The 21,415-nt window shown below is 37.0% G+C and overlaps 1 protein-coding gene across 3 annotated transcripts in view; it reads left to right on the forward strand.

Moving 5' to 3' along the window:
• The window catches only part of SLC44A1 (solute carrier family 44 member 1), a 199,439-nt gene that overhangs the window by 56,814 nt on the left and 121,210 nt on the right, over nt 1–21,415 (forward strand). For all 3 annotated transcript variants that reach the window (XM_054501834.2, XM_054501835.2, XM_054501833.2), the window contains exon 3: nt 8,279–8,421. In XM_054501834.2, coding sequence (XP_054357809.1) covers nt 8,279–8,421 — 143 coding nt within the window. The remainder of the gene's footprint in view (nt 1–8,278; nt 8,422–21,415) is intronic.

Genomic DNA, 21,415 nt, shown 5'->3' on the forward strand with positions numbered 1-21,415 from the left:
TTACCTTCATGGAATTGAGCTAACATCGTATTTTGCCATGTGGAAATAAGAAATTTCAAAGTTCTATTCCCTGGCACAACAGAGACTCAGCATTTTTTGGCTTCTGAGTATTTGTTTTAAATGATTTTTAGAAGATTTCTCCCTCTTTGGATTTCATTCTATAGTACTTTTAAAATAAACATTTAACAAACATTTGTTGGGCATTAATCTATGCTCAACACTTTAGTACGTGTATATATATATATATCTGTATGTATCTTTTTAATTTTTTTCAATGAAATAGGTTTTATCCCCTGCTTATAGACAAAGTATAACAAGGTTAAATATTAGCTTGTCTAAGAATATACTGCTGGAAATAAGTGGCAAAGATAGAATAGGAACTGGAACTTTCTGGCTATGTCCTTTTAATCGAGTGGCCCAGCTGCCTGCTTCTCTTACAGATTATTTCTTCTTAGTAATCTTGCAGCCCGACACTCAAACCATACCTTTATTCTCTGACTTTATTTGCAGTTTTTTGCTCATTTTTTGATACCTATGGTCTAGTTCTTAAATATTCTAAGATCTTGTCATCTTTCACTCATCTCTACCATTAAATCTTACACATGTTCATCTCTTCATCAATATTTGTACTTCTCTTTTATTTCTTCCCTTAGTTTCAAGGTTTCTAATGCTTGAATTGTCTAGAACTTAGAGTGTTTTTCAAAGCAAGTTGCTATCAGCCTTCTTAAGTGCTATCTTCTACATTTGAACTTTCTTCACTATTTTGGAATTACTGGGCATATACTTAACTCTGCTTCAAAAAATTACTTGTAACATTGCACATTTGTATAAATATACAAATATAAATTTGTATATTTCATTAAGGCAGTAAACAAGTGGTTTTTAGCCCTAGCTATACATTGGAATTAGCTGGGATCTCTTCTTTTTTTTCTTTTCTTTTTTTTTGAGACAGAGTCTTGCTCTGTCATTCAGGCTAGAGTGCAGGGTGCGATCTTGGCTCACTGCAACCTCTGCTTCCCAGGTTCAAGCAATTTTCTTGCCTCGGCCTCCTGAGTAGCTGAGATTACAGGCACCCAGCACCACTCTTGGTTAATTTTTGCATTTTCAGTAGAGATGGAATTTCACCATGTTGGCCAGGTGGTCTTGAACTCCTGACCTCAAGTGATCTGCATGCCTCGGCCTCCCAAAGTGCTGGAATTACAGGTGTGAGCCACTGTCCCCAGCCTAGAATTAGCTGGGATCTTTTCTAAAAAAAAAAAAAAACTTAATTCCTCAGCCCTACCTCAGTGATTCTCATATAATCTCTGCAAACCTGATGTTCAGCCAAAGTTGAGACCCGCTATTATAGGCACAGATAAACCACTGAAAAGTATTGAGCAAGAAGTGATATGAGTGGGTTTAGAAAGATGGCGCTGGCAGCTAATGTTAAAGATGGCTTGGAAGGTGGAAAGATGTTTCAGGCAGATCACTCTGGAGGCTGATGTAATAGTCCAGATAAGAGGTGAAAAACCTGAAATAAAGTAGTGCTAAAGGAGAGGAAGAGAGAGATTGAAGAATTAGGATCCATAACATTTATCATTGGTGTTATCGGTGTTGCAGACAAGTGAGAGACAGATCAAGGATGACTAAGAGGTTCTTGTGTTAGGGGTTCAGGATAGGTTTCTCAGCTCACATCCCACCCCAGCTCCTCCTGGGTTCTCAACCACGGTTTCTGTATACATCAGGAAACAAGAGTGGGATGGATAAATAAAGCACCACTTTATTAGTAGATACCTGATTATGCCCAATAAGGTACTCCCTGGTAAAAATAACTTGTGGAATGAAGCTTGGGCCCAAAAGGCTAAAGTTCCTTCCCATCTAGGATGGTCTGACTTCATTCTGTCTCAAGGAGAGGTATTTGTCAGAAAAGGAGAAGAAGAGAGAATGGAGATCTACCTGGATGAAATCTGCCCAGATCAGCTTACCACAAAAAGGCAAGAAGGGAGGAGGCTGGATGGCCCTAACAAGAGTGCTTACCATGGAAAATAGAAGATACAGAGACCCCCTACAACTTACTTACCCTAGTAGTTATCGCTGCTTACTATGAGCTAGACACTGTTCTTAGCACTTGACATATAGAAACTCATTTAATTCTCACACCTGCTCAAGGATGTATACATTGTTGTTATCACATTCCCATTTTACAGAGAAGGAAACAGAGGCATAGAGATAAGCTCAATAACTGTCTAAGATTACATAGTGGCAGCACTGAACCCAGAAGAGAAGAGGGAGAAGGGGAGGCCTCAAGAGGTAGACCCCACTCTGTTGCCTGGAATTGAGGACAACAGAAAAACATGGACCTGTAGGACACAGTAACCTTGCTTGCCAGTGAAACGTGGTCTCATCAGTATCTCAGGCTCTGACCAAATCGCTTGGCATCACCTCTTCCTCTAGTGTGTTGTTAGGAAGCTAGGGTGAGGGGCAGAAGCATGGAGAAAGGAGACTGCAGTCTTCCACTTCGTATCTTGTGTGTGCCATCTAGTAGATAAGTGGTGCCACCAATGGAGATAGAGTATATGGAGGAAAGGGAAGTGTCAAATGAGAAAAAGAGTTGTGGACATGTAGAATTTGTGAGTAAGGAGAAGCAGTTGGAAATGCAAAGTTGGAATCTTGGAGAATGATCTGGACTAGAGTTGGATTTAGGGGATATCATCTCATAGTTTGTCCCTTCAGACTGCTTTCAAGGAAGGACCTTTTCTATTCTATAGCATTGGTTTACTTCCCAGGGCATGATGTTTCTACCTCATTAACTATTGTTGAGCATGCAGAACAGAGTGAGAGATTCACTGCAGTATTTAGTTACCTGTTTGATGGGCTGTTCTTTGCTGAGATCACAGAAATAAGAACAACAACATTCCAAAAATTACCATAAGGTTACCTGATCCAAATGACTTTCTACTTTCTATTAAGTCTGTTTCCTTTCTTTATTTTAATATTGTGATTATTACTTATTAATGTACCTAACATAATATTTACCATTTTAACCATTTTTAAGTATGTAGTTCAGTTAAATTCATTTGTTTTTAATCTGCTTTTGCTTTATTTATTCTCAGTCACTGTAGTAAACCAAACGGGTGTGAACTTCTCCCTGCAAGTATACTCTTAAAAATTGTACTCTGTGTCTGCTTTCCCTTAGAATCATAATAGTTTTGAAGAGGAAGGGCTTTAGAGATTCATCTAATTCTATCCTTGTGATGATAAGGAAACTGAGGCTCAGGGAATAAAAAGTTACTTGCTCATGATGGTAAGGAGTGTTCATAGCAAAGTGAGGGTCAGTTTTCAGTCTTCCTTGTCTGTGTTCTTTTCATTGTTTTAGCTGCCCATGAAATTGAACCTATGATTTCACTCCCTCATGCCCATTATTTTTTTCCCTCTTGAGAACATTTCAGTTCTTTTAGGGTAAACCTTGCATTTGTATATGCTCAATAAATGCTTATTGAGTAGTTATTCCCTAGACTTTCTATCATTCTTTTTTTTTTTTTTTTTCAGAGTCAAGGTCTCACTCTATTGCCCAGGCTGGAATGCAGTAGCATGATCATGGCTCACTGCAGTCTTGAACTCCTGGGTTCAAGCAATCCTCCTGCTTCAGCCTCCTGAGTAGCTGGTACTACAGGCATGTGCCACCACGCCTGGCTAATATTTTTATTTTTGTAGAGACAGGGTCTCACTATGTTGCCCAAGCTGGTCTCGAACTCCTGGCCTCAAGTAATTCTCCAACCTCAGCCTCCCAAAGTGCTGGAATTACAGGGATGAACCATTGCTCCTGGCTTCATTCTTTTTCTTTTCCTTCTTCTTTCCTCATTCTTAGAGAGAGGCATCCTATTACATTTTTTTAGAAGTCTGGAAATCTGACAGATTGATACAAGTTTATAATTAATTTTGTTTAATTTGTTTACATAAATATTCACTCTGCATCAGGCCTTTTCTAGGGCAGGATTAGTATCCTGCCCTATCTGCTGGGTCCTAATAGCCCTCCGTATCTTAAGGTTCTCAAAAGAGGAGAAACAGAAGGCAAATGTTACAAGATTTTACAAATCAGTTATTATGAGCTCGAGCCCAAGCACTGATGAGATACGGGCTTTATAGAGGTGAAGTGAAGGAGGTGGTATCTGAGAAAAAGAGAGTCAATATATGTTTTCATTAATTCCAGGGGAGAGGGCTTTAAGCAGAACTCCTTTTTTCCCTATCTTTTTATTTTGAAACATTTTGCCATATTCATACACCATCTCCTACCCACTCTATACATGTTTTTGTTGACCATTTTTTTCAAAACTAAATTTAGTCCTTCTGCTTTGCTCAGTTACTTAGTAAAAGCTCTATGTAAAATTCAAACATGCTTGTGAAATAAAAGTGTGTCCTTTTTTTTTTTTTTTTTTTTTTTTTTTACTAATAGCAAATAAAACTAAGCAAAAGCCCTTACTTAGGTACAACTAGACCTTGTGATATGAAGGGAAAATGAGCACAGTTCATTAATGAGTAAATTGTCTTTCTCCCACTTAGGCAGTTGGTACTTATGAGTTGCTAGGTCATGCCTCTGACCCACTATCCCTGTATGCCTTCATCTGATTTGAGTCACCTCCTATTTGTGAATAAATTTGTCTGTTCCTCTTCTCTCTCTTAAAATAGCAGTGCTGAAAGCACTTCCATAGCTCAGTCATTTGAACATTTTAGCCATGGTTTTCTTCCTTGCTAATAGTCTTACTTTCTCTCTAAGATTGCTTCCTACTCCATGCTTATGAAAGCCTTCCTTATCCCCTTATCATTTGCTTCATTAATGTGATTTTTCCTTCTGTTGAATGCCTTTTCCCTCTCTCTCTGCTGAACCATTAAATTATTGAGTGTATTCTGTAAAGTTTCTCTCACCCCACTTTAATTTCATGTGCCACATTTTTTCCTTTCTGAAACTATATTGCTTCCCACATTTGGATTTTAGAATTTTTCTTTTTAAAGAGATTGTATTTTTAATTATATTTGGCCTAGTTCCCCATTGTCAATGCTGGTACCGTATGAGAAGTCCCTAGGATGATAGTCATGGTTTTTTTCCCATCTTATTAGCTTATTATTCTCCTTGCCCACCCCCCACCCCTGGCAGCTTCCCACCCTCTCTAATGCTTCTGGAAGCTACTAAGAAGTTTGAGTGGCCTATGTGAAAATATGTCAGTGTCCCATTTTAGCGTATATATGTAACATTTACAATTTATACCCCTGCCTACATCCGAGAGGGTTGTGAGGTGGCTTATGATGATAAAGAAAAAAACCCACATGTCCAACAGTACTGTTAAAAATAGTCAGAAAAGGAAACCAGAAACCACTTAAAGGAATCTGTAACACAATGTACTTATCAAACATAAGAAGAAAATTCCTATAAAAAGTAAAAGAAGAACATAACCTTTTAATTATGTAACAACTTTGCTATTTTAGATTAGTAGTGAAAGAAGATTGTAATTGTGGTCTGAAAATATTTTTGTATGGTAACAAAATTGCTGACATTCTCACTGTTCCCCCTAGAAATTTTTGTTCTAAAATAGGGAACCAAAGGGGTTTTTGTTAGTGTCCAATTACTGTTGTTAACCTCTTTAGTCTGACTTTCCCATTCAAATTCACCGCTAGCAGCTACCATTTATTGATCACCTGCTGTGTACCAGACATTCAGCTAGGGATCAGATATGCATTATTTCATTTAGTTCTCATCATTAGGCTGTGAAATAGATGGTATTACTCTGTATTAGAGATGAGGAGGGAACAGAGTCTAAGTATGTAATTAGATCAAAATTACACAGATAGTGATTGGCAGAGTGAGGGTTTGAATCCAGGTCTTACTGAATACGAAGTCCATTCCCTTACCATTAATCTGAGTCTTCTTGTTAAAACATGTGTTGGAGGCCACGCGTGGTGGCTCACGCATGTAATCCCAGCACTTTGGGAGGCCGAGGCAGATGGATCACTTGAGGTCAGGAGTTCGAGACCAGCCTGGGCAATATGGTGAAACCCTGTCTCTACTAAAGATACAAAAATTAGCTGCATGTGGTGGTGCATGCCTGTCATCCCAGCTGCTCAGGAGGCTGATGCAGGAGAATCGCTTGAACCTGGAGGGCAGAGGCTGCAGTGAGCTGAGATCGTGCCACTGTATTCCAGCCTGGGTGACAGAGCTAGACTCCATCTTAAAAAAAAAAAAAAAAAATGTGTTGGAAAGGTTAGCTATTAAACCTCCTAATACTTAACCTCCTTTTCCAGTTTTTACTCAGCACAGGGCTTCCTAATTTGGAATTCAAAGATATGCGTAAAATGGTATGCTGATTCACACATGTAAATACGCAAATATGTATGCAGAGGATTAAATATTTTTTTTCCATGTCTTAGCATTGGGTTGAAGTTCTGAGGTGGGATTGATTGCCCTACAGTGTCGTTGGAGGAGTCAGGAGAGGGGGAGAGGGGCAACAGGGTGAGTGTGAATGAGTAAGTACTGACCAGCTGTGTCTAACCCTACTGCTAGCAGTTTGTGCTGCTTGGAGGCAGAAGGAGACTAACATGTATTAAGACATGCACTTTACGTGTAACATGTATTATTTCATGTAATTCTCACAACAGCCTTTGTGGTAAGTGGTTTTAACATTAACTTGTAGATGGCAAACTGAGGCATAGAATTAAGTAAGTTTGTCCAAGGTCACCCAAGAAGAAAATGGATTCATCAGTATTCCATTGATCAACGCAGGCTTTTCTGACCCCAAAGCCCACCATCTTTCCCTTATAGCATATTCTCATTTCTAATAATAGTACCTAACAACTATAATAGCGAAGACTTTATTGAGCTCTTAGTATATGCCGGGCAGGTTTTTTACCACTTTACTGGATTACATCATTTAATCCTCACAACAGCCCGACGAGCTACAATTATCTCAATTTTACAGATGAGTAAATTGAGACAGAAAGTTGAAGCTAGTGAGTAGCAAATCAGGGCTAGTCTCTACTCTCAGTCTACTTTTTTACGAAGTATAGCTTCACGAAGTTTCTACTGACTGTAGCTACGCTCTCTATTCTTTCCTTGTAGCTCCCTTACCTGCACAATGAAAGTACAGGGCTTATTTCGAAAACAGTTTGTTTGCCTTTTTGGGTAAGTATATTTAAAGGGGAAATACTTTTCTCTCAGGAATTGCATATGAGTATAGTATTTTCCACTGTAGGCCTTGGATCTAGCAGGGCTATTTACATAAGTACTACTTGTGATACTTGGCTGTGATTAATTAAATAATGATAGTCTCTGCCTTCTTAGCCAGTTTACTAAAGATAATAAAAACGTAACCTTTTAACGATCAGGTTGCAAGAATAGTTCTTAACCTCAGTCTTTCCCCCCAGTACAATCAATTTATCAGTAGTGATTCACTTTCTGTTCCTCTGGCTAGTAGCTTGGTGTCAAGCGTAGGCTTTTATTGCTTTGTTTTGGTCAGTGCATGCTTGACTTAGCAAGCATGATGTGCTTCTGAAGTATCTACCATTTGCCTTTAGTACTATGATGAAGCATATTCCCATAAAATGAAGTGACCTTTGCAGTATACAAAGCCAGTGCCTTACTCTCCTCCAGTCTTCAATATTAAGAGCATGGCAGTGCTTCACAATGTAATTCTTTGACTTGTATACAGCTTTATTGCAGGAAGGAAACAGAAGTATTGGGTGCACTGAAGCGATAATGATTCAAAACCCACGTTCCTATTGTTCTTTGAATTTTTTTCTTTCATCCTTTGCTGATGTTCACTTAACGAAACCCCTTTACAACCAAATGAAACTAGAGAATGAGGGAAGCTGGGTTTGATTCTATGCTCTGATCTTTACTAGCTTTGATGGCCTTGGATAACTTAACATCTCTAGGCCTCAGTTTCTTCATCATGAGGATTAGAGATAACGTACTACAAGCACCTATTAAGAGTAGACAAACTGGCACAGAGCAGATGTTCTGTAAAGAGGAGCTGCTGTTATTACTATCATTATTATTATAAAATTCAAAGTTGACCTTATGATGTAAAGGTTGGGATTTGTTTTGTTATGGTAGTAAATAGTGTTTCCCTATGGATTTCTTTGTACTGTTTATGTGCAATCCAAGGAAAACAGTGGAATAGTGTTTGCAGTAAGGAAAGATAGCTCTTTGTTCCCTTCAGCAGACAAAAGAAGCTCATTATCGTATCAACTAGTGACTGTTGGCTATTGAAATGGTTTATTTGTATGTTTTTTTCTGTTTCTTTCCTAGGGATTTATTTGTGGCTTTTCAATAGCAACAGGTGCAGCAGCAAGACTAGTGTCAGGATACGACAGCTATGGAAATATCTGTGGGCAGAAAAATACAAAGTTGGAAGCAATACCAAACAGTGGCATGGACCACACCCAGCGGAAGTGAGTAGACTTGCTGAATGATGAACACATGGAAACTTTGAAAGAGGCACAGAGAAAATCCTGCTGTTCTTACTGTTTTAAAGATAATATCTTACCAAATATTATTTTTATGTGACTTCTGTTGGTGTGTTTGATTTTTTTTCACTGAACCCTTGAATGATTCTTCTTTTTGGTCTACAAATACATTCTTCAGGAAACAGAATTAGCTACCATGTTAAAATGGGCTACCTTTACCCATGTTAATGGGTGAAGGCTTGATTTGAAAGGGTTATTCTTTTACTCTTTTTTTTTCATTAGCCTTTAAGTTATACACTAGTTTTAACCCTGTAACATTTTTTCCTCTAAGATTATGCTTAATGGGAGACAGAGGGATGATAATGGATTTTGAAATATTAACATTATAGAAAATATTTTATATTGTATCATTTATAAGTATACATCAGTTTCCAACTTTATAAAAGATACATTTTGTCAGACTTTAAAATTTGCTTTGAGTTCTCAATATTCATCTTTTAGATTTCATGAAATTCCTGACTTAATTGACTTTTTCTTCAAAAGAGCTATCATTTTGTTTTTAATACCTGTGGGGAAAATAGATTTCATCTAGCATATTTTATGTATGATGCTAATATATTTGTACAGACTATATATTTATGCCCCATGAAACCTTATTAGGCATTTTAAGTATCTAACTTGTTCTTCAGAATTAACAAAACTAATTTTAAGGTAGTAGGCTAACTAATCCAGTTAATGCACTTTATAGGAAAAGGCTAAGCAGGTATTGTTTTTAAGGTTATAGGTCTATTATAAAGCATTTTCCAGGAAGGTAGTATGTAATAACTGTATTTATTGTTATATAAATCTGTCGGTTAAATCTGGGCCCCTAGTGGGAAGTATAAGATTAATTTGTTAATGTCACAAACCTGAAGAAATCCAAATAGTTAATTTCTCAGCGTTATTCCTCCCATTAATGAAGATAAGATAATGCAGTTTAAATAAACAAAATTGTAAATAACAATGATGAGTGTTTGTATAGCATCCCAAAGTCAACTAGCATGTGATACCACCCTGTGAGGTAGGTGAAACAGAGGCTTGGAAGATTGAAGTACTTTTCCCAAAGTCACATGTCTGGTGGGCTGTAGAATATCCAGCCCAGAAGATGAGTTTTTCTCTTGATATGCACCTGCATCCATTGAGAGAAGTGAAAGTTGGACTCTTAGCAATTTGAAGAATTGTTACGTTTCTTCTTCTTTGTGATTGCTTCATGAAACTAATGCAAATTTTAGACTGTATGTTATTTCTTGTAGCAAGACTACCATTTTTTTGTTTATTTTTATTTTGAAATAACTTTAGACTCATAGAAGTTGCAAATATAGTACAGAGTTCCACAGTACTATTTTTTGTAGATAGCATCTACTCTGCAAAATATTATTTAACTCTTTAATGCTGCTGACATGTATCAAATATAAAATATTACAATTTAGATAATTGAGGAGATAAGAGGAAAAGGGATCTGCTCCCTTAGGTCTTCTGCTTACATGGGATTGGAATCATTTTTATGGCTCCTTTCATAACTTGCCGTGACTCCAAGACTGTTCTCACCATAAAGTTTGTGTAAATGCTACTCTTCATATTTAACCTTGTGATGATTCATCTGTTCAGTAGAGCAGACTGCAAATACTTGGATTATTCTGTGTACCTTTCGGCCTCTTCCAAGAGAGGCTACTTATTATTCTGAAAAAGTGGTCACTATTCCCTGAATGTTCAGCATAGTCAAGAGCCATTCATATAGAGGGAAAATAGTTTCCCAGGTGTAGATGTTCCTTAATTCATGTACACGTTTAAAATTTATTTTTGATTTCTACTTCATCTTCTCTTACTATATGACCTTTTTATTGCTAACCTACTTAAGTATTTCTGTCTATAAGTGTTTTTGTAAAAAAATGAACAGACTTTTTTTTACCTTTCTCAGATAAGTCTATAATATTTCGATCTGAAAACAGACAGAAAAGCAGCAGACTTTGTGTTTGTCACCTTCATTCCATCCTCTTCTTTCTCCTGAAAATGCATTGGTTTCCTTCCTTTACACCTATTTCCTCGTACTTCTTTGCTTCCTTATGAACTGTAGGCCCTTGTGTAGCTATATAGTATTTTTACACCTGTTTTGTCTTCTAATGCTTCAGCCTAACCTTGATCACTTTCTCCCGTTCCTTACTGTCAGCCGCTAGTACAGTAGCTGGTCTTACTAAGACCTTTATACATATTTGTTGAAAAAGTCAACAAATCAGTCCTCTAAAATCTCAACTATAACTCTTTCTTGCCTTCATGAATATTGTTTCTTCTATCTGAAAAAAAATTCCTCCCAATCTGCACATGGCTAAACTCTACTCATCCTTCAGCTCTCAGCATAAATGTCACTTCCCAGAGAGGTCTTTTTGTTCCCATAATTTAAATCCAATATTCAAAAGTACTCTCATTATATCCTGTAATATGTGTAATTATATACTTATTTTCTGATTATTTGTTAAATGTGTATTCTAAGTGCCATGAGAGAAGAAATGAGGTATATTTGATTTGCTGCTATGTCTCAGATCCTAGTTCACTGCCTAGAGCATAGTAGGCACACATTTAAATGCTTGTTGAATGGATAAATCAATTTATTTCTTTAGAATATGTTTTAAGAAGTAAATTAGTAATTCTGAGGATTTGTATATTTTAAAATTATTAATGCATATTACTGAATGGCTTTCCATAAAGACCGTTCCATTTATATTCCCACCAACAGTGTTTGAGATTGCTTTATCTTTGCTAGTATTATTAGTTTTTATTATTTACTAATTTTTTAAGTCAGAAAATGGTGTTTTATAGTTTTAATTTGCATGTCTTTGATTATTAATGAGTGTGAACCTTTTTTCCCCATGTTTGTTAGCCTTTCAATGAAGACTGTTGTGCTAGCGTATCTATTCTTGGTCGTCTTATCTCTAATCTGCTTCATCCTTTATACTGTGATAAGATTAAGTTGTTTAAAATAGGGCTCTTACGTTATCGTTTCCCTCCTCAAGAGCCTTTCCTTTGGTGGTGTTGTCTATAGCATCAAAGAAGAGCCCACTCAGCCCTGCCTTTCCAGGACTCTTGTGATCTGGACCCGTTTCACCTATTCAGTCTCCTCCCACTGTTCCTCAGTGTGATGTTCTTATTGTCTGGGACATTCAATTGATTCTTCCCTCTTTGCTGTTCCTTCTACCTTTCTGCCAGTCTGAATTCTTGAAGCACTTAAGACGCATCTCATAACTAACCTCTGTATGAAATGTTTCAAAACTAACCTTATCCGTAGTGAGCTTTCCTTTAATTTGATTACCTGAACTTTCCTATGTTATACTTGTTATTCTGCTGCCTTCAGTTTGCACTCTAATTATATTGTGTGTTTCTCATCTGTCTGTATTAATTGGCAGTTGCTAGGTAACAGTATTACTGTAAACTTAGTGGCTTAAAACAAGACACATTTGTGATCACTTTCTGTAGGTCAGAAATCTGGATGTGGCTTACCTGGGTCTTCAGCCACAGAGTCTCTCATGAGGCTGCTACTTAAGTTGTTGGTCAGGGCTGGGATTCCATCTGAGGCTCAATGAAGGGAGGTTCCCCTTCTAAGCTCCTGTGGTTGTTGGCAGCATACAGTTCCTTGAGGGCTGTTGGACTGAGGGCCTTTGTTCCTTGCTGGCTGCCATTTTTTTGATGGTGGGATCAGGGTGTTAGTAATATATTTTGAACTCTGATTGGGAATTCCAAAAACATACTTTTTCTGTCGCATTCTAGATTGTCTACAATCTTTAGGTCTATAATATATAAGTAGCCTTAGAGTATATATGTCAATTTTAGATACAAAATTATTATCATGATTATTATTATTATTGGAGGCAGAGTCTTTCTCTGTCACCCAGGCTGGAGTGCAATGGCGTGATCTTGGTTCACTGCAACCTCCGCCTCCTGGGTTCAAGCGATTCTCCTGCCTCAGCCTCCTGAGTTAGCTGGGACCACAGGCATGCACCACCATGCCTGGCTAATTTTTTTTGTATTTTTAATAGAGACTGGGTTTCGCCATGTTGCCCAGGCTGGTCTCAAACTCCTGAGCTCAGGCAGTCTGTCCACCTAGACCTCCCAAAGTGCTAGGATTACAGGCATGCACCACTGTGCCCAGCCTTATTACTATTATTGTTATTATTGCCAGAGAGGAAGCTCGCTGTCTTCCACATCAATTTGGACAGAGCAGAAATGGTCCTGTTTAGTTGCAAGATGCCTGAATTAGTGAGTGTGTGGACTGAGCTGGGACAAAAGGTCTAGCTTTGTTTGCCTCTGGGGAGAAGATTGGGGTGAGGGCAGGAGTGTTGTGCTTCTATCAAAGATGCTCCCATGTGCTGGGTGCCTGAGATGGGAGAAGATATGGCAAAGTGGTGGTAGCTCTTAGTAAGCATAGGTCATCATTGTAAAACTGGGTGACAGTAAGTAAGGAACTGCTCTTAATGTTTTTGACATAAGTATTAAATCATTATTAGAACTTTTCCCTCATTCTTCAAACAGTCCTAACACAGAGCTTAGTGTCTGCTTTCTTTGTTACTCCAAGAAGTTTTCCCAGTGTATCTCACACATCAGTGTCAATTCTTCCATAGAGGTTTTAAAGATATATTTTTGCACAAATCTAATTTTCTTTTTTATCTTTTTGTCTTTCTTCCAAGGAAGCCATTTAAAGTCCCAATCACTGATAAAGTCTTCATTGCCCTAAAATGCCTCTCCAATGTCAGATAATCTGTATTAACAGGGTGTAAAGAACTAGAGGTCTGGGGAGGATGATAGCATCTATGTATGAGTAAAATCTATAGGGGGTGCATTTTATTTGAGCTCTTTTCAATTTCTTGCATAATCTTTACCAGAGTACCTAGTAAAAACAGAATCAGAGTGTGAGTTTTACTTCTTTCTCTTAATTGTTCTCATTGGCAAGATACTCAAAGCTTAAAATGTTTGTGCTAAAACGATCCTTGAGATCATATTACAGGTGAAGAAACTGAGTCTAGGAAACATGAGTGATTTGATGGAGACAGACCAGCACTCAATTCTCACCCTCAGTCGGTGCTCTTCCCATCATACACTAAAATAGATCTGGTGAGCTGTATGGTAATTCCAGTTTCCCACCTTTTTTGCTTTGGGGGTTTCTCCCTCCCAACGTTTAAAGATGAAAGAAATTTTTAGGGGAACTTGATGAGTCCCCATTCACATTAAAAAAAACTTTGAAAGGAACCAAAGCCCTTATACAATCTAGGAAGGCTTTGAGTAATTTGAAGGCAATTTTGTCTATTTCTTTCTCTGTCAAATAAAGAATATGAATTGTGATGATGAACTGCGTTTTTGTTTTGTTTTGTTTTGTTTTGTTTTTTTTACCATTTGTATGTTTTCAATATTTACTGAAAAACACTTAGCTTCAAATTGTTAGTAGGGTTTTTTTAAGTAAGATAATTGATTGTTTAATAAACAGTGGTCTTATTTTAAGGAAACTCCATTTTTACAATATCTACACATATACAGAATAGGACTTTAGTGGCCACTGATCACCTTCTTTAAAGTCAGAGTCCTGTATCTTTAGTGCCTCTGGTTCAGTCTACCCCGTGATCACATATTAACTTATGCAGAGGATTATTTAGGGGATTGTACCAATATGAATACTGTGCTCACACTTTAAATGATTGCCAAACTTTCTGGGCCTGTACTATACCACATAACCGTCTATTTTAGGGAGAATATTATTCTTTAATTAGTCAGCATGTAAAACATGCCTCTTTTGAAGACTTTTTAAAGAGTTATTGAATCTTATCGCCTGTGCATACCTGTTCCTGTTTGAAAAAGAACTAGAAAAATACAGATAAAATATGCTAAAATATTTGCATGGAAGGTCCTCTTATCAGCTAAGTACTTGTACAGTTTTTCATTATGTGACTAGGACTTCTCTTTCTCGTGATAATTTAAATCATATTGCTGTTTACTGAGTGACTATCCTTCGCCATTTTTGAAAATTATGTTTATTATTTTATTTAGCCCTCAGCAAATATTTATTGAAAATCAACTGTGTGCTACAGACCACTATTACGAATACTAAAATAACAAGCAACCTAAGTGGTTGAAAAAAGGGTTTGGTTAAATTCATTCATTCATTCATTTGTGAACTCTGTTTCCTGGCCATCTTCTTTGAGTTAGGCACTTGAGATTACAGTCTTGAGCAAAATAAGCGTACTTTTTTTTTTTTTTTGAATCTCATGGGAATTACAGTTTTGTGGAGACAACAATAAAATCTTCATACAAGCACAAATTATTATAGCTATAGGAAGTGTTTTGAAGAGAGAGGTATAAGGGTATGAGAGGTTATAATGGGAAGGCCATGAGAGAGGTTACAATGGGAGGTCCTGGCCCGGTCTGAGACACTGTGGAGTCAGTAAAAATGATGCTGTAGAAGTATGTCCATAACATGCAATATATGCATAACATTATTAAGGGAAAAATAAATTGCAAACCAGTATGTACAGCGTGATTTTATTTATAAATGTAAAAATAGACATGTACATAGAAAAGTATAGAATGACATGAAAATGTCAACTGTGTGATTAGCTGTTGAATTATGGATGGTTTTATACTTATCTCTTTTTTTCCTAAGTTTTCTATAATCAATATATATTACTTGGGTAATGACAAAAAAAGGATAAAAAGACATCTGTAGTCCTTGTCCTTGAAGACCTTGCATTCTAGTGGGGAAGACAAAATACATAGAGAAATTATGACAGTTCAGTGATGGAACATAATGTAAAAGTGTTGTCTGTTGAAAGCTGAGTGACTCCACTTTCCTGAGTTCCTAACAGCAGGCTGGTGGGGAGAGGAAAAGAAGGCAATTTGGTGATAGTACTGGAACCACCACTGTATTACTTTCCTAATGTTGCTGTAACAAATTACCATAAAGTAAGAAGCTTTAAACAATGAAGTTCTGTAAATCAGGAGTCTGTGCACAACATGGCTTAGCTGGTTCTCTGCTGTGGGTTTTGAAGGCAGAAATCAAAGTGTTGACAGGGCTGTGATTTTTTTCTTGAGGTTCTAGGGAATGAATCCTCTTCCAAGCTCATTGAGGCTCTTGCCAGAATTCAGTTTCGCATGGCTGTAGGACTGAGTTCCTATCTCCTTGCTGGCTATAAACTGAGAGTCATTTTCAGCTTCTAGAGGTAACCTATATTCTATAGCATATATTCTATGGCTCATGACTCCCTTCCTCCAGCAAAATTGGGTCAGATTCTCAGTCTTGAATCTCTCTGACCTCCCCTTAGGGCAGCATCTTGGTTGCAGGTTGTACATGTGAGTTGAAGACTCTCAGCCAGTGACAGGGGTTCAGGGACAGGGTAATTTTAGGCAGAGTTTTGGAGCCTCATTTAGGTATAAAGATGCTAACTAAATTTTCAGAAGGTAAGTTTATGGAGACGTCTTTGAAAATATTTTTTGTCGTATTTTGGGGGTTCAAGGCAGGGCTTGCATTTTATCAGGGTAAAGTCAAGTAAAGTCGGCTGTGGAAGGGTGGTACACATAATGGTGATTGGACGAAGAGGTGAATAGATGGTTTTGAGGGTTTGGGGACTGAGAGGTGGCTCCAAGAGCCCATCTTCTGGTGAAGATGGAATTCTGATTAGAATACCAAGCTTGGTTCTCACCGTCTGAGGAATAGTGTGGTTGAGTCTACAGGTTGGAATTCTTGTTGGCCATCCTAAAACCCAGAGAAGACTGGCACACACAGGAAGGTGCTCCTGACTCTATCTTATACTCCTGACTCTATCTTGTGGAGTTGTAGAAGCTCAGAAGAAGAGAGGTATACATTTGTCCATTGGACTAATTCTTAAGTTTTACAGAGTATTCTCCCTACCTGTTGTCAAGGTATTCCTCAGAGCAGCCCCGTAGCTCACCTGCTTCTTCCCACACTTAGGGATACATTTAAACAAATGGAGATGCTCTAAGCCTTTGACGACTTTGGCTTTGCTTTGAGGGAAAGCACTCCTCTCTCTGTCTCCTGTCAGTACTCTCTGATTCTAACTCTAACCTACTATCACTCCTACTTTAGCATAAAGTGAAAAAGAGCAGCCTAGATAGATACCTCACATAAACTCGTATTTGAGAACTTATTTCCCCCCAAATTTACAAGCATTTGGAAATAGTAACATCTGTGACATTCTGAATGAAAACTTATTGTATTATTTTTACAGGTTTTTTTGTTTGTTTGCTTTTGAGATGGAGTCTTGCCCTGTCACCCAGGCTGGAGTGCAATGGCAAGATCTCAGCTCACTGCAACCTCTGCCTCCCGAGTTCAATAGATTCTCCTGCCTTAGCCTCCTGAGTAGCTGGGATCACAAGCACCTGCCACCATACCCAGCTAATTTTTGTATTTTTAGTAGAGATGGAGTTTCACCATGTTGGCCAGGCCGGTCTTGAACTCCTGACCTCAATATTCCCCCAACCTCAGCCTCCCAAAGTGCTGGGATTATAGGCGTGAGCCACTACACCCGGCCTATACAGTTTTTTTCTAAACTTTCATTCTCTCTCATGGAAAATATTAGAAGTTGTAAAGACGCTAACTAAATTTTCAGACGGTAAATTTATGGAGATTTTTTGTCATATTTTGTGACCATACTACTCTTTAGCCTAAATTTTTAAACTCTTTACAAAGGTAACATCTGTATTGCTAGTGTAATTCTGCCTTTAGGATAATACTTGCTGTGGAAAATACTGCTAGCAATTTGAAAGAGGAGATCCAGCTACATACCTTAGAAAATGCAGGAGTTGAAAGTCAAAATGTTTTGCCAATTCTAAGTAGGGAAGTGAAAAGCTATTTAACAGAACTAGATGATATGTATGCAGCTAGGCGGCAAGGAAGGAATGATTGGTTTTTCTCCATGTTGTTTGACTAGGTGTATATATTTGCCATGTCTAAATTAAACAGCTGATACAAATGCTCAATCCGAAGTCTCACTACTTGAGTTGGTTCTAGATTACCTGACACCTGTAAATATTTTTACAAGTTTTAGTCATTGTTCATGAGCTGATAGACAATGACCTTTGTAATATACTTAAGGTAATTATTAACTGCTTCAACTATGAGTTTGATGGCAATTGGTTTGCCACCCACTTGTGTTTACCTGGGTGTGAGAGTTGAGGGCACCTAAGAAGTTAGAGGGCACACAGTCCACACACAACCACCCTTATATCTGACCCCAATTGCAAGATCAGGGGTCCATAAAACCACCTATTTCCTGGCAAATAATTTGCCAGGAAGACTTGCAGAACTCACTGAACGCTACTGTACTCATGGTTATGGTTTATTTTTAGGAAACGATATAGAGTAAAATCAGCCAACAAAAGGAGTGCATGGGGTAGAGCTTCCATTGTTGTCTCCCTTGGGGAGAGTGGAGTATGCGGAGTCAGAGCACAGTACTTTCTCAGTGTCAGTGTGTGACAATACACAGAGTATGGCTAACCAAAGAAGTTCACCTAAGCCTCGGTGTTCATAATTTTTGTTGGTACTCCATTATATGGCTGACTCAGGCTCCAGTCTCCAGCTCCTCTGGTCAATTTGATACCATGTGATCCCAAACTCCTAATCTAAACAACATTGTTGGTCTTTCTAGGGTGGTCGACGCCCACCCTAAATACTATGTGGAGTGGTCTACCCTGACCCTAAAACACATTGTTAGACGTCTGTGACCCAAGAGCACCAAGTAAACAAAGACACTCCTATAAGGCTTAGAAATTAACTCCTGGAAGTGAAGGGCAAAGTCCAGATCTCTTTCTGAGTAAGGTTAAATTCTTACTACACACTGGGGCTCATTAAATTAAATTGGATTTTGTAAAGTTGATTTTCAGGAAGAAATTTAAAAATATTTCATATTTATAGTTTTGTTGAGTTATAACGTACATATAGTAAAATTTACTCATTCAAATGTAGTTTGAATTTGGTAACTATATGCAGTCATGCATCCTCCGCCACAATCCATACTTCTTTTGCTCTTAGAAAATTACCTTGTGCCCCTTTGTAGTCAGTCCTTGCCCCCATTCTTGTCCCTAGACAACCACTGATCTGCTTTTCATAGTATAGTTTTGTTTTTTCTAGAATGTCATATACAAAGAATTATATATTATATAGTATTTTGTGTCTGCCTTTTAAAACATAATAATGCTACTGAGATTCATGCATGTTATTAAATATATCAGTGGTTAGTTCCTTTTAAATTACTGAGAAATATTCCATTGTGTGGATATAACACAGTTTATCTGTTCACTAGGTTTTTTGCTATTTGGGTTATTTCAATATTTAACTTTTTTTTTTTTTTTTACTATTGTGAGTAATACTGCTCTAACAATTTGTGTATGTAATTTTATATATTTCATTACTCTTGGAGAGTTAGATATATAGCGTTGAGATTGCAGAGTCATGTGGTAAGGATGTTTAACTTTATAAGAAATTATCAAGCTGTTTCCCAAAGTGGTTGCTGCACTATTTTGCATTCCCACTACAATAGTAGGAAGGTTATATTTGCTTCACTTCCTCCTAACATTTTGTATTATGAGACTTTTTGTTATTTGTTATATTTTATTTTTTTTTTTAGAGATAGGATCTCACTATATTCACGGTTTGGAGTGCCATGGCTATTCATTGGCATGATTATAGCACACTATAGCCTCGAATTCCTGGCCTTAAGTGACCCTGAGGCTCCCAAATAGCTGGGACTATAGGTACAGATCACCATGCATGTCTCTGTTCTTTTTATTCTTAGCCATTCTAGTGAATCTGTAGTGGTATCTCATTGTGGTTTTAATTTGCATGTTTCTAATGACCGATGATGTTGACCATCTTTTTAAGTGCTGGTTGACCATCCATCTGTTTTCTTTTGTGAAGTATTCATATCTTGCATATTTTAAAACAAACTGGTTAGTCTTAATGAGTTATAAGCACTAAATCTGTATACAAGACCTTTGTTAGGTAAGTGTTTTGCAATTATTTTTTCTGATCTTTGGTTTGCTTTTTGTTTTCTTAATGGCATCTTTTGATGAGCAAAAGTTTTACATTTTGATAAAGTTGAATTTGTTTTTATTAATGGCTCATGTTTTTTGTGTACTATCTGAGAAATTACTGCCTTACCCCAAATTCACAATTTTTTTTTGTGCTTTCTACTGAAAGTCTTTTAGTTAGCTCTTATGTTTATATATGTGATTCATTTTGATTTAATTTTTGATTATGGTGTGAAGAAAAGTCAAGGTTTATCTTTTTTCTCCCATACAAAAATACAGTTATTCCAGAAGCATTTATTGAAAGACTATCTGCCCCATTGAATTACTTTGCCACCTTTGTCAAAAATAGATTTTATTATAGGTTTGATGGCATGAAAGGAGGCTGATGGAGTTTCTAGTAATAGCAGCTACCAGTATTGTGGAGAAATAGAAATAGTTTACCTCAAATTAAATAAGCAAGGACATCATCTTTTTAATAGCACTATTTTAAATAACCAGTTGCAGCAAATCATAATAAAAGAGATAAATAGAATATGTATAGGTGGTTAGAAAGAAAAATAATACTATTTGCCAGTGACAAGGGACTATGACCTGGAATCTTTAGGAGATTCAACAAAAACGTATCTTGAAATGAGGCACTTAAATTATAGGTTATAAAACAGATGCCTAACTAAAGTCAGTTGTTTGTCTTATCAGTGTACAGAAAATACAATGAAAAATATAATACCTGTTTTATTAAAATAAAATCTAACAAGATATATGTGGGACCAAATACAGAGAGTTATAGTATTTTAATTAAAAAAAAAACAAGAGAGATATAATCTACTTCTGGTTGAGTAGTCTTAATATAGTAAAGATGACAATACTAACAAAGTTAATTTATAGGTTTAATAAAGTGCCAGTTAAGATCCCAGTAGGATGTGCATTGAACTTTATTGATAGTATAAATCACAGAGTAAAGGATCAGGGAAGAATTTCAGAGGAGAAATGTTTTTAAATTTTTTCTCACTCACAAAATAATTTGAAAGGATTAGAAGTAGGTGCATATATTGTAAGACAATGAAATGGGAATAAAAAAGATCAGGAGGCACACAGTGGAAGTAGAGAAGAGATGAGACCAGAAATCTAGGCTAAGTGTAGTTACTGACATAAAGCACTAAATTAGCTGTGAACTTTCTGGTTTTGAAGTCAGGAAGGGAAACATATGGGTTTCACCATGGGTTGGGTATAAGACAACAGGGAATATTGGACACTTTGAACTTTATGTGTGTGTGCCCCATGTAAAAGAGATAGCTGCTAATTGGGGTGAGTTTTGGCATACGGGTAGATGGGGCCAGTGATGCTAAGTTTTCAAAAGAAGCCGGAAGTCTGTTAATGAGAAGAAGAGTGTATCAGTCTTATGATTTTTAAATGTTGGCAGTTATGATTTTAAATGTTGGCAGTTAGCATACTAGCCAAATAAAAGGTGGGAGTGAAGGGTTACTCATTGTGTGAGTACAGATCGTGTATCTGTAGTTGTCATTATCTAATTAATAATTGTGTCACTTAGAGGAGAATGAAAGGGGTATTGCTATTCTAGGCCGAAACCTGTTCCAAACGACAACAACAAGACTACCTGGACATAGGTTAAGAACAGTGATGGGAACAAAATAGAAACAGCAGAAATAAATACTGTGAAAGTAGTCAGTGTTTAACAAAAAATATTGGGTTGAGTGATATTGTGAAGAAAGCTACATTTAGATCTACTTTAATCTCATACCATGCAAAATAAGTTCCACATGGGTTAAATATTTTAAAATCAATGTTCTACTTTGTATAATTGAATGAATATTATACTTTAATTGTTGTTATATTTTGTATAATTTCAATATTATAAATGAATATTATAATTTGTATAATTTCAATAATTGATACATTG

Source organism: Pongo pygmaeus, chromosome 13, assembly GCF_028885625.2.
Source record: "Pongo pygmaeus isolate AG05252 chromosome 13, NHGRI_mPonPyg2-v2.0_pri, whole genome shotgun sequence".
Classification (NCBI taxonomy): domain Eukaryota; kingdom Metazoa; phylum Chordata; class Mammalia; order Primates; family Hominidae; genus Pongo; species Pongo pygmaeus.